Source organism: Amphiura filiformis, chromosome 2 (assembly GCF_039555335.1).
Source record: "Amphiura filiformis chromosome 2, Afil_fr2py, whole genome shotgun sequence".
Lineage (NCBI taxonomy): Eukaryota > Metazoa > Echinodermata > Ophiuroidea > Amphilepidida > Amphiuridae > Amphiura > Amphiura filiformis.
The window spans coordinates 53,391,957-53,405,658 of NC_092629.1; the positions used below are offsets into that span (position 1 = coordinate 53,391,957).

The 13,702-nt window shown below is 36.9% G+C and overlaps 1 protein-coding gene across 1 annotated transcript; it reads right to left on the bottom strand.

Moving 5' to 3' along the window:
• Nucleotides 1–11: 11 nt before the first annotated feature.
• On the bottom strand, nucleotides 12–13,078 carry LOC140141424 (uncharacterized). The gene is made up of 5 exons (XM_072163276.1): nucleotides 12,977–13,078; nucleotides 5,509–5,626; nucleotides 1,061–1,287; nucleotides 398–571; nucleotides 12–22 (listed from the first exon to the last, which is right to left on the bottom strand). Exons 1-5 carry the CDS (start codon nucleotides 13,065–13,067, stop codon nucleotides 12–14), a joined length of 621 nt encoding a protein of 206 aa, XP_072019377.1. The 5' UTR covers nucleotides 13,068–13,078.
• Between the last annotated feature and the right edge of the window lie 624 nt (nucleotides 13,079–13,702).

Genomic DNA, 13,702 nt, shown 5'->3' on the forward strand with positions numbered 1-13,702 from the left:
GCAGGAAAATATTATAAGAATACTACAAAAAATAAAAACACAGTTGATCTCTTAACTTAGCTGTTATCGCTGGACTGAATGGAACCCATGCGCTTTTCTGTACATAACATAACTAGCAAACTGTTCACCAAAGTACTGTCTATAATTATGTATAGCTCTCATTTCACGCGTTTCAAGGCGGTGTTTTGCAACTTTGCCAATTCGATTCATTTCAAATGTAGTTGCATAAATAGCAAGGGGTCGATCGACAATTTGACTTACAGTTGTCAAAGAAATTCAAATACTAGCTGTTTCAAAAACGAACACCTTAACTTCACGTTTTGGAAGATTCAGAAACACATCACCAGTAACTATAACAAACTTCAAATACTACCTGTTTCAGAAATGAATTGCTTACCTTCACGTTTTGGAAGATTCAGAAACATATCACCACTAGCGATCTGTCTCTTGTTCCTTGAATTTGAATTGTGCACTTTCGCTCCAATGGAAGAAAGGATGTTGTCAAAATTCCCGTTTAACATAGAATGTGTGAGTTTGTGGTCGGATATCGCTATGCGGGCACTTCCATCCCCTGACAACAAGAATACAAGTTGTAGGTTTGAATCAACAGCACAAAATACAAAAACTTGTTATGGGAAAACGATGTTTATAGGTTAATATTGGGCAATGGGCATTGTTGGTGTTTATGGTGTTATAGCTATGTATACATTGTTATTACTTCAGAGGACTTGCGTATAACAACATACCAAGAAAGTGAGGATCTCCACACGAAACGAAGACATAGACACGAGGTGGACAGGGTGGACGAAGTCCATGGGGCCAGAGGGTTCAGGGGCCCCGAGCAAAAGCAAAAATGAAATTGGGAAGAGAAAGATGTTAAAAGGGCCCTCAGCTGCACTGATCCTTGTCCATGCAGGGCCCAGATGCTTTTGATGCGCCACTGATGAACGCACTCGTTAGGATGTTTACAACTTGAGCTCTGCGGTCGGAGGTGGGGGTGTAAGGGGGCTGCTTGTTAAGGCTAGATATTTTCACCAAAATGAATAAATCTTATTCTCACCTTTATGTCCCCGTCTCTTTCTCCGACTCCATGATCTCCCTTTCAGGCCGCCTTCACGATTGTCGTCATTTATACTAGAGTCCCCGGTATCAAATAAAAATGTGTCAGCAACAAACATGTCACTCTCGCTAGGAATGTCATGTTTCACTAGTTCCAGCTGTTCCAGTGCATTGTTAAGTTGGGTTTCAGTCGGGAGTACCACACCGCTGCCTGCTTCCTGACTATTTCTGGATGAAATATCAACATAATAATATATATTTTCAATTTATGTCTCAACATCTGGGGCTCATTTCACTAACATTTTGACGCTTGAGTCTCGAAATACATCGTAACTATAATTCAAGACAGAGATAAAAAAGAATTTATCGCGTCTGATGTCACTGTCAATTACGATCCTTGATTGGTTAACACAGGCTAATAGCGCGTAAAACGAAGACCGATCTATCTGGTGCTGATCAGAGAAAAGGAATAACACAAAATGGCGAAATATTACGTACTTTTACATGGCAAAAAGCAACTTTTCTAGGCATTGTTGACATGGTGCCTTCGCAAAAGAAAGTTTCCTACTATAAAGACCTAACTGTTGATGGTTTGTATGTTTGAAGGGGCAAAATTAACAATAAGGCACCCGGTTTTATCGCCGCATTCATCAACTCACATCATCACGACACTTGTAAACAAACCGTGCTCGAGTTTGATTGACAGATGACGTCAGACGCAAACTAGTCTTTTTATCTCTGTCTTCCAGTATAGTATAGGAATCTACCACAGGTTAGTAGATGTTGCCATTGCCCAAGACTTAAGTTGAGAATTATATTATAATCTTACAACCATATAGAGGCATGTCTAAAATATAAGACATATCATTTGAAATCACCGAGATATGCCTTGATTTTATTCTTCCGTTATTTTAAGGAGGCTGGCATTTTCTTCTGAAGGGGGGGGCATATATAATAGGGTCATAAATTTAAGGGGAGGGTCATAAAATTGTTGATGACCAAAATGTAAGGAGTCTTAAGATGACCACAGATAGTGTGTTTATTTTATTCCAAAAGACTGATTTCAAAACAATTTTAGCCTGTTTAGGGGTAAGGTGTATCGGTAGTGGTGGTGGTGGTGGTGGGGGGGGTCATCAATTTTATTGACGTCGACTTTTTGTAATTTTGCAAAAATGCCAGCTCCCTAAGGGAGCGATCGTTATTATGGCAGGGGGGGAATGGGTAAATTTAGGGGGAACACGAAATTTTTTGTGATCTTGAGGGGGAACCTGAAATTTTTAGTTGAACCAGGGGGGGGGATTGTTAAATTTTAAATGGAGAAAATTGGGAAAACAAGGGGGAACGCGAAAATTTTGAGCGGACGCAAGGGGGGAACGCGAAATTTTTTGTCGATATTTTTGCCAAAACACCCATTCCCCCCCTGTCGTAAATAACGATCGGTCCCTAATAACAGGAAAAACAAATAGATCGAGGTCATGATCTCTGATGAAGCAAATGAAAGTAGAAACTTAAGGGGCGCAACCTGTGTGATCTTTCAAAGGGGAAACGCAATCATTGAAAATATAGTGCCATTTTGAATGGGAAAGGCTGCAAAAATGGTTAAACAGGCCTTGCCGTTTGAAGCGAGCGATCGCTCTCGTTTGCCACCGCTCGCCCAAAATCACTTTCTAGTGAGCGATTTTACACTCGCCAAAGACAATAAATGTCGCTCGCTGCGAATCACCCAAAATTTAATCTGCGAATCACCTAAAATTAAATCTAGTAATCCGGTAGTCCAGCGACCGGGGTTCAATCCCCGCTGAGTCCTGATTTTTTCTCTCTCAATATTTTCATATGCCAGTTTGCTCGAGCCCCAATCACGCCATTTAAATTATAATTTCTCGAGCTTGCATCGTTTATTTCCGATCCTCGCATATATTAATTTGTGTTTCGCATTGTCTTACGCCCTGCTAGAGTGAAGCATATAGGCCGCCTCCTTCTTCAGTATAAAATTAAATCTAATTATATTCAAGTTTCATCACTTTCATTACAATATATTCGATTTATCGTAATAAAGTAGCCTTAATCCCTAAAAACGAAAGAGGGGTGTCACTGAACAGTGCTTTCATATTGGTATGAATGATCTTTCAGACCTAGAGAGTGACGCGTCTACTCAAGAGGGATTCGACCACTCGCCTAGTATTATGCTAGCGAGTGATTGACAGCTCGCCTTTAAAATCTAGACAGCAAGGTCCGCTAATGTTGGCCTACAGTATGTTAAGGGCCAGTCCACCACACGCCACCTACAACCTACAGCCTGTCTAAAAATAATTGTGCAAGTGGAAAGCGCCATCTTTGGCAGTTAGAAAATACTGTCGTGACATGATGCTTTAATTATATCAATAATACATCAACGTTTAGGGAGCAGTCCTAGCTTTTAAATACCGTTCGTTTCATTCATTTTGGTTTCGGCAATCCAGAGATCTGCTCACAAATGTATGAAAATCCTTTTGTGCCACTTTTTAGGAAATTGAATAGAATGGTATCTATATAAATAAAAGGAAGTCGCTAAATCTTGTCCAGAAGCAGGCGCCGAGATGCTTTCACTTTCAGCTCTGATTTTTGCGTACATTGATCGGGTACATATTGCCATTAAACCATCTGACGTTCATTTTGCAAAACTATTCAATCACTATGGAAATAACAAAAAATAATGGTTGGTTGCTAGGCCGTTGAGGTCAATAACCTTATGGATTAGGTCATGACAGCAAACGCGTCAAATGCAGTAAGTGGCGAGTCACGCACCTGCGCGTACACGGCACCATAGTTTCACGCGCATTGCCGCGCATGGTATGGACGCATTTAATGTTGGCTTCCGCGCGTAGGCCTAGACAGTGGCGAAGGGGGGGGGCACACTCGAAGTTTTTGCCGCCACCTTTTTGAATGGCCACGAAGCACCATTGTGTCGCGCGCCGTGCAGGGGGTTGTGTCCCCTCAGAATTGAAAACTTGGTGAGTAAAGGCCTTGAAGCCATTTTGGGAAAGTCCCCTTTTCAGAGGGAATGTTAAAATGTAGCCAACAGGGACAGAACTGTTCAGTATAGCCCGAAAAGGTTAAATATTAGGGTGTGGGTGAATGTCCACATTTTGGAAATTCTGCGGCCCCCGCCTCGCAATTAAATCCTGGCTAGAATATAGGCCTTGCTATTAACAACACGGAATCGCTTAAAATGTTTTGCAGCAACTTTTAATGTTGCTTACGATTATAACCTGAAATTGAAACGTTTTCTAGCAACCTCTTCTAACCTTAATGTTTTATGTTTGTTGGGATAAAGTTAAGATCAATCATTTTGTCACGATCTGTTTCAAAAGTAATCTGATGGATTGAATGAGTAACAACATTATCACAGGTCTGGATATTTATGATTATCAAGCTGACATGATCATTGCTATACTGGATGAATAGTACACCAAGACACCATGATTATCATCACCGTTTACCATGAGCTACCATGTTTACCATGTTTACTAACCACTCCCGTTTACGCTCCCGTTTACTCAACTAGCGGGGACCCGCGCGAAGCGCGGGTCTCCCGCTGTATCCAAATAAAAGTACAGTACAGTTAATAATAGAGCATTCCTTTGTAGGATTAGAAATTAGTATGTAACAATTACTCAGTATAATTGTATTGAAGAAGAGGGCAGCAAGATGCATTGCTACGCAGAAGGAAGGGGCCATGTACACGAACAATATTGTTAAAGCCCAAACTGTAAAATGGACTAAACTGTTGCTTTCAAGCAATGTCGGATTCAGCTGCAGCACAGCTGCACACTCGGAAATGCCCTTATGATTTGATGAAAATCATTAAAGAATTTTAAATCTTTGCAATAATGTGGTATATTTCGTTAACATGATTTTAATTTTACAACAGAGTTGCATATTTGTCTGTCTTTTAACATGTCTTGGGTGACAAAGAGAACGGTATTTACCATGATAAAATCATTGACATAGTACATGTATTAAATTTTACAGCAGAATGTGAAATATATATTTATCTTTTAATCTATTTTAAGTGGAAAAAGAGAATCATTATACATGTATCATGATAAACAGTAAAAATAGTAAAAACAATTTTGTATTGTTGTGTAATTGATGCATTCTTTTGTTTCACGAATGAACTCTTGATAAACTTGATGCTATCATTGATTTACATGTATAGCCCTCTTCCCTTCGTTGTAAACATATCTCGAGATTAAAATAAGCAAATTGAACAGAACAAACGGTATTCGAGAGCTAAGACTACGCCCTTGATGTTGATGTAAGCATCTTGTCACAACAGTATTTTCTAATTGCAAAAGAAGGCGCTTTTTATTTGCACAATTATATTTGAGACAGGCTGTAGTTACAACAAAACAATAATTTATCTTGTAATGTGTCATTTCTGAGTAGAAACCATAAGGTAACACTAACCCGTAATGTACTGGTCCGATTGGTTCTGCAGTAGAGACACCATACTTGCCCGTGATTATTCCACAGTACCTGTTCGCATCTTCTTCGATACTAGCATCGGCCACATTGCATGTTATTTCTGTTGAAAATGATAAATTTATAACAGCTTAATACCATTTTCGCCTTCAAATTCAAGCTTGAAATGTAGCCAAGGTAACATTCAGAATTTTAAGAAACTTGAAAATATCATAGCAATTTTTAATTGGTTACTGTTCGTGTACTGTACTAATTTACATACTAAGTTAGGGGGTACTACACCCTCGATAAATTTGTGTCTATTTTCTATAACACAGTGGTAACAAAAGTTATGTATATTATAGGGGCAAGGAATCCAATTACTACAATTGAATTTCAGTGACCCAAGACAAGTGGTTTATTATTTATGATAAGAAATAAGGTACCGCTAGCATGTACCTCGTTTCCTATCATATATACTGAACCGCTTGTCTTGAGTCACTGAAATTTCAGTGTAGTAATTGGATTCCTTGCCCCAATAATATACATAAATTTTTATTACCAGTGTGTTATTATTTTTGAGAAAAATGCAAAATAGTCACAAATTTACCACAGAGTGTAGTACCCCTTAACCAATCAGGTACATCCTCATTCCTCCGCCCCCTACAGCCCCTTGGTAGAATCACGTTCGCAAATTTTGTTTTATGAACAAATGAAAACAAACTTAATATTTTTTTTGCTTCAAATTTTCTGTAAATTATTATGTTTGTATCTTCTAATCTTCTAATGTCTATTACAATGCAACTAACCACTGAAACCCTTCTTGATGTTCATGATTCCTGAATTATTACATATCAAAGTTGTCAAAACATTGAAATATCACCCATTCTCAGAGGATGATTTAAGGAAGCCCCATCATGCACTGTAAATGTGTTATCACTAGAGTTTCAACTGCCACTTTACTTTTCAAATCCCATTGAACTCTGTGCAAAAGATGTTGTTTTAGAATTGCCCGTGTGTCGTCATTATTTGGTCGATTTCAGATCTAAAGTGATGTATGCATGAATGATAATTCACACCTTCTGTAGATAACATAAAATGTGAAATCGACCAACTATTTGAAGGTGTATTTATTGTAAATATATCTGTCCAAGTTCAAATTTAACCATGCACGTGTGTATGCAGTGGGCGGGCAGTGGTGTCATGTTTACGCACACAGCTGTGCTAACCGCAAGACTTGCTGGGAAGTGCTTAAATCATCCTCTGACCCATTCTATCCCTTTGGAATTATTTATTAATTTGTAGTGATTATTCGTGTCTACCAATACAGTACGGCTCTGGAAAGAGCCGTGTACTTTATATTGTTAAGACGAAGACTGCACTCGCCTCCGGTTGCTAAGGCCTTTTTGGGCCGTCAAGGACGTTTTCATTTTGCAGTCAGCTACCTGCACAACCGATTCTTTTGTTCTGCAAGGCTCACTCAGTCATTTAATGAGGCAATACAAACGATCGAAATTGGTGTTGAAATGAGCAAAATGAGCAAAAATTTTTTCTCAGCCAAATGAAAAGCAATAATTTTCATTTTTTCAGTAAATGGCTGGAAAAACTATAATGCTTGATACTGATTTTTTTTAAATCCTGGTGTTAAACTTAGGCCTGAAATTCAGTCATTTAGTGTAAGATATTCGATTTTTATAGGCTTCAGCTCGACCCGCGAGCTTTTTCTTGGATCAACCTTTTAGCTTTTCAAAGTAATATAGTTCGCTAATGAAGGATTTTCCCCAACTTTCTAAAGCACATCACCGTGAGCTATATATCATAGTTTTGTCAGAATTTCCGTTTTGATTTCACCATCTTTCACTGTCGGCTGAAAAAATTTCTAAATCAACACGTGAAATCTAAAGGCTAATACTAGCATTGTGGATCGATATCCCTGGGTTTAATAGGAATACCGGCATGGCTATAGTGTTGCCAGAACTTCAATATAGCAAAGAAATTCCCAGACCTATAGCGCTCCTACTGATCATGTTTAACCAGAACACCCAATTGGGGATTTAATCGCTGGTCGGGCAATTTGCTTTCAATGAAAAATTGACCTGGATAACAACAAAGGAAATATCGACTATTTCTGCTGGTTGCTCTCGAGATAAAAGTACTCACCATTGCCTACTTTTACTTAGTTTGACATTTTCGGAGACTGAATGGAAAAAGGGTAAAACAAAAACCGAAATTCTGACAAAACTATAACATATAGACCCACACGATGTGCTTTACAGAGGTGGGAAATATCTTTCTTTAGCAAACTATGTTAGTTTGAGACGCTAAAACATGAATTCCGTAAAAAGCTCGCAGGCGAATTCAAGGCCTATAAAAATCAAAAATATCACACTAAAAGACACAATTTGATGCTTAATTTTAACACCAGGATTTAAAAAAAAATTTATATCCAAGCACCAAGTTTTTAACTGACATTACTGAAGAAAAAAAAATATTGCTTTATATTTGACCGAGAAAATTAATTTCATAGCAAAAAGGTGTATCTCTGAAGTGTGCTGATTTTATCGATCGACTTTTAGCGCGACAAAGCATTTCTAAAGAATTGGTTGTCCAGGCGGCAGACTGTTTGAATGAAATGCTAGTAAACTGACCGTTACAAGGTATCAAAACCATCAAGGTCATTTTCGTTTTTCCGTCATATTTTCCTTAAATCTGCATCAATTTCTTTCTTCTTTACAAATTAAACTTGTTTTAATATGTTGAAACTATTCTGTAATTTATACCGTAAACGGTTGCGTAATTTTGGAGTAGTTTAAGAAAATCCGATTCTGAACGGCCCATTTTCAAACGTTCTACAAACTGTGTCACCAACTTTCTGTCAATCAAGAAGTTAATATAAATATTCATGAAGGTCTAAACCATATTTGGTATGCAGTAAACAACTGAGTAACTGCCCATGTTCATCAATATTCAGTAATAAATATTGGCGCCTATTTTCATTGGCCAGGTTTTCTACACACATGTGTAGTCTCCAAAGCAGGCAGTTTGGTTCCGTTCCCTCCACACAGTGTGTGGAGGGAGCGTAACCAAACTGGCTGCGGAGGAGACTAACACGTGTGGTGTATGCAAATGACCCACCTACGTCACATATTCACCATGCTGCCTGGATAAAAATGGCGATGGGATGTTATTGTTTGCGCGAGCGAAGACGGGGTGGAAAATGTGACATTTTGGACCCAAAGAAGGCGTAAGTAGATATAAATTTTCGCATATTTCAAGAGTTTAGTAAATATATCGTTCGTATTTTCAATAATTCTTACGTATCTAATCTAAAAAGCTTACAAACAGGGCGTAGAACCTGACGTAAATTGTTGCCCATGCATGGCCACACTGACCTGGTAAACAAGAATTAATAGGTAAATTTTCACGGGAAAATTTTCTGGACACGTGACACCCATGGGCGCAGACATATTAGCATTATGGAATGTGACCCCGAGCACAGCGGGTGTTCTTCCAATGTATTTGAATAGGAAGAATTCCTTCTTTGAGGCAAAATAAGTTACTTGTCGCAAGTTAATAATGTTATGGTAAGAGTTTCCGTAGATAAATATTTTTTTCCGTAGATAGATATTTTTGAAATTACGTTTTGAAAAAAAAAAAAAAAAATTAAGATAACATAATATTCAATAAATTTGCAATGCACAAATTTCTATCAAAATTGCGGTCAAAAATACTATTCCAATTCAAAATTACTAAGACTTGAATAGCGAGGTCACCGCCGGGGGTCAGAGATCAGGCTCGAGGTTACACTCACATTGATACGCATTGGTCACGTGTCCAGAAAATTTTCCCGTGAAAATTTACCTATTAATGTTGACTGTGGTAAACAGCACTGTACTGTATGCAATGCAATGTTTACACATCATCACATGCAATGGTATTTTACACATGATACTCAGCATTTTCTTAATTCTTTGCGACATTTTTGCCCCATTTTTGACTTTTTGAGAGTAATATATTGGACAATTTCTGATATTTTTTGAGCATTAAACGTATATGGTTTGAAAAAAATGTGAATTTGTCCCGTAAAGTTCATATGAAATGTGTGCGTACACTTAGAAAATGTTATTGAAAATACGAACGATACCAAACTTCTGAAATAATGTCGAAATTTACATCTACTTGCGTCTAAATAAATGAAAAAAAAACCCAGTAGAATACCCATAATATTGTGAAAAGAATGTTTCAATTACTTAAGTAATTAATGCACTTATTCAGAAGCTGTAGAAATATATAGATAAAGTTGCAAGAATCAAAAGTAGAAAATGCGATCGAAATATTGTCAATCGGGGGGTCGCCGATACAAAAAAAAATCCTTTCCATTTACCCAAAATATTATCTGAATTTACATTAAAATAGCAAATTTAGTTTAAATACATAAATGGTATCTGGTAGAATACTTAAACAACTCATGATTTTAGCCGAAGTAGTGCGTTTTGAATAAATTCACCCTCCCAAACAGCTCCCAACATCGCATATGTAGTGCGTTCCCCCGGCAGGTCATGCGAGGTCACTGAATATGCCTGACAGAGCTGATTACGATGGGTAAATTTACCGAGTCAATTTTACATAGCGACACGAAAATATTCTATACTTTCGTTTGCTAGAGCCTATATGGATGCTATTTGGCAACAATTTGAGGAAATATTATCTCTACCTAAATCTGAAGTTTCAACGACGACATTTAAATTGATTTTGAAATATGAATGAAAGTTCGGGGTGATTTTTGTCCGAATTCAACAGGTTTGTGCATGAAACTCACATGGCCACTGTGCCGGTATTTGACCATCGCTCGTGATGATTTTTAAACACCAAATCAAACCTTTGGATGTATGCAAGTAAGATTTTCTGTTAATATGCATCGGATTCTTATTCTTTCCTGTTAAAATTGTCATTCAAATCTGTGCCTTTTCTGCACCATCAAGGGTCAGTGCAGCGTCAGTGAGGGACATGTTACGTAATCCAATTAAATTTTCGTTAGCAACCGGCGATTAAGCCCTTAGCAACTTGCAGACTTTGATGAATGTTTTCCAGTTGTAGTATGTGAAGTTTGGAATTAAATCAAAATACTGGACCAGTCCAGCGGGTCAGTTGCCTGATGAAGTGTGATGGTATCACACGCAACGTAGCTTTGTTAAAAATAGTCCAGTATTTTGATTTAATTCCAAACTTCAGAAACACAGTTTCCACGGCATCAATGGGACTTGATCTTTTGCTTCATCTTCCGGTGATCTGCCCAACTAGGCCGTTACCGAAGAGAAGTATATAGACTATAAACATAAACCTCAAAATTTATGTGTTTACTCCTTTTCTTCTTTACATATTTTGTTTTAATTGAATGGCCATTTCACGTAAAAATAGCACAAAACCTTTAGAGAAGACATCAAACACATGATGCAGACACCAATACGACGATGAAATTGCTTAAGACGGGAAATCTCTGCATATAATGTTTTGTGCAAGTTGACCGGAAAATACACGAATCCATAACATTATCATTTCGACTTTAAAAAAAAGTGTGCACGATTCTTAAAAGGGTTTTTGAACCGTTTGTACTTAGGCTAAATTTAAAATTCCTATAAAAAGTTTGTTTTTTGATGGCTCACAATTTTAATTCCACATGTCAAAATGGAGTTAGTCATTCATTAAACTGCAATTGACCTTTTCGGTAAATCCCATAAGCCTTTGCGAGTACACCTAAGAACTCGTCATTCAGCGTCACGCCGCTCCGCGCCGATGCGCACATCGTTTATCGAACATCGTTACTGCGCATTGCAAGTCGGCGTGACGTCAAATGACGAGTTCTCAGGTGTACTCGCAAAGGGTTATGGGATTTACCGAAAAGGTCAATTTTCCTCGAAGACGTCTTTGATTTCTTCACATATTTTGTATTATTCCCTGGGCCTCAAGGAAGAACAGATGATTAATTGTGTTTCAACTGATTGAGTGTCCCAGGTTAAAGAAGAAATAAAACAAACAAAAACAAGCAAACAATTATGATAAAGTGAATCCTTCGACCATCTATACTGTACGCAAAAATATAGTAACTTTAATAGATTTGAAAATCAAAATTACTCAAGAAGACATTCCACCCTTTTCCATGATGAAATTACAAAAGTAATTAAATTATGCTAAGCAAAATGGAACAATGAAAAACAATAGAAAATAAAGACAACAATATATATTTGATTAACTCATAGCACTATATCGCAGAGAGACCTACAACTATTAAAAGCGTTTTTTTTTTAATTCTTCAGTGCACCATATTTCAAAATTTAACATACGATGTCCAATATACAATGAAGTTGAAATTGAAAATATTTTGGGCAAACATTTTTCGCAAAATATTTTTCAACCCCAAAATAACATTCTGTTTAGAATGTTTTGTATCAAGTTTTCAAGAATGTTTTTGGAATGTTATTAAAACGTTTTTATACCCTTTATATAACCCGACATTTAAACGTTTTCTGTAAAACATTTTTGTTTGCTGAGCAGTAGATTATCAAAAAATGTTTTTTAAGGTTATGAAAACGTTTTATACTCTTAATATACCCTTTATATAACCCGACATTTAAACGTTTTTGACAACCTTTTATAACCTTTTGCGAATGATGTCAAAAACGTTTTGTGTTTGCTGGGATGTTACCCCTATCCTAAACAACGATAAAAAATGTTAAAAAGCCAATACCTGTACCCTTAAGCTCTGATTTAAAACCTCATTTGTTGAAATTGGTTGAGAATTAAAGAACCGGTCATCTAAAATCTAAGGAATGAACGAAATCAAAAGTCGCACTTTAATATTATTATTAAGGTTATTAATTATTTTAAACTGTTGTGATTTGGTAGTTCACAGCATCTTACGAATGTTAGTGAGCTTTGGCAAAAATTGCATTGCTCAATTCATAGCGAGCGTGTAGAAGAATTAAAATATCACAGATATACTTTGCGGTTCTTGAGTTACGTTGTGAAGAGGGCTGAAACAACAACACTTTTGTAAAACGTACATAACTAATTACCAACAATAAATTAAGCAAGTTTGCAGAGTATACGGTTTGTAGAATGAACTTTTGCAAAACATCAAGGTGTTATTTTTCAATAATATATTGATCTAGATACTAATAAAGAAAATCGATTTTTAGGTTGGTTCGACCAACAATACCTCGTCTACCCTTAATAGCACGTGCAGCGCTATAGTTCTCTTGTTCGAGTATGCTTTGAGTAGAAATCAAAAGAGCATGCAAAGGAGCAAACTGCAACTTTTGATTTTGTATCTTCCTTGAGATTTTGGATCACCGTGTCTTTATTTCTTGACCGATGTCAACGATTGAGGTCTGTCTTAAATTCAAGCTAAAATATGACATAATCTGTCTGTATATGAAATAAAATGCCTATAATGTAAAACCATGGTAAAACTCACCATAAGCGAGACTAAAGTGAAGAATCGCACTTGCTATAACGACAAAGTGCAGCATCTTGCCTTCGGAAGGAGAGCGATGACTTCTACACATGCTCACGCAGTCTAATGTCCAACTGAAACTCACTTTACCCCAAAGATGGATATATATATGTACCTTTTAAAAGAGGTAGTTCTTAAATTGAAAATAAAAGTAGTTCTTATGAAAAATAAAAACTTAATTAAAATCTGATATTGTGTTCAAACTTTAAATGGGTTTTACATTGTGTCTCAAAATTATGCAGCAATATGTAAATGGGTATTTAATTTAATTGTGTTTTGTTTTTTAAGAGGTAACTAAAGCGCAACTTTACAGATTATATATTATAAATAATGTCAATTATTGCATGTCGAAGTCGTATTCTTGAAATGTAATTTATTTCAGGATGAATCCAAAAACTCTAGCTAAGGGGGTCTATATGGATCCGAAGGCAGCCAAATATGAAGAAGAGCCCAACGAACGGCGACGAGGGGCATTTCATCTTTCACAATTATGACCAATTGATCCAGAGGGGTCATCATTTTTCGATGACATCATATCAACCAAAAAAGAATTCAATTGTGCTGTGATATAACTCAAATTCTTCCTCTCGTCAGAAGGAATAAAACGGTCAATTGTCATATTTCTGTATGATGTATAGTTCAGGGATTATGACGTCAAATAGATCCGAGGTCAATGACCCTTTTCAT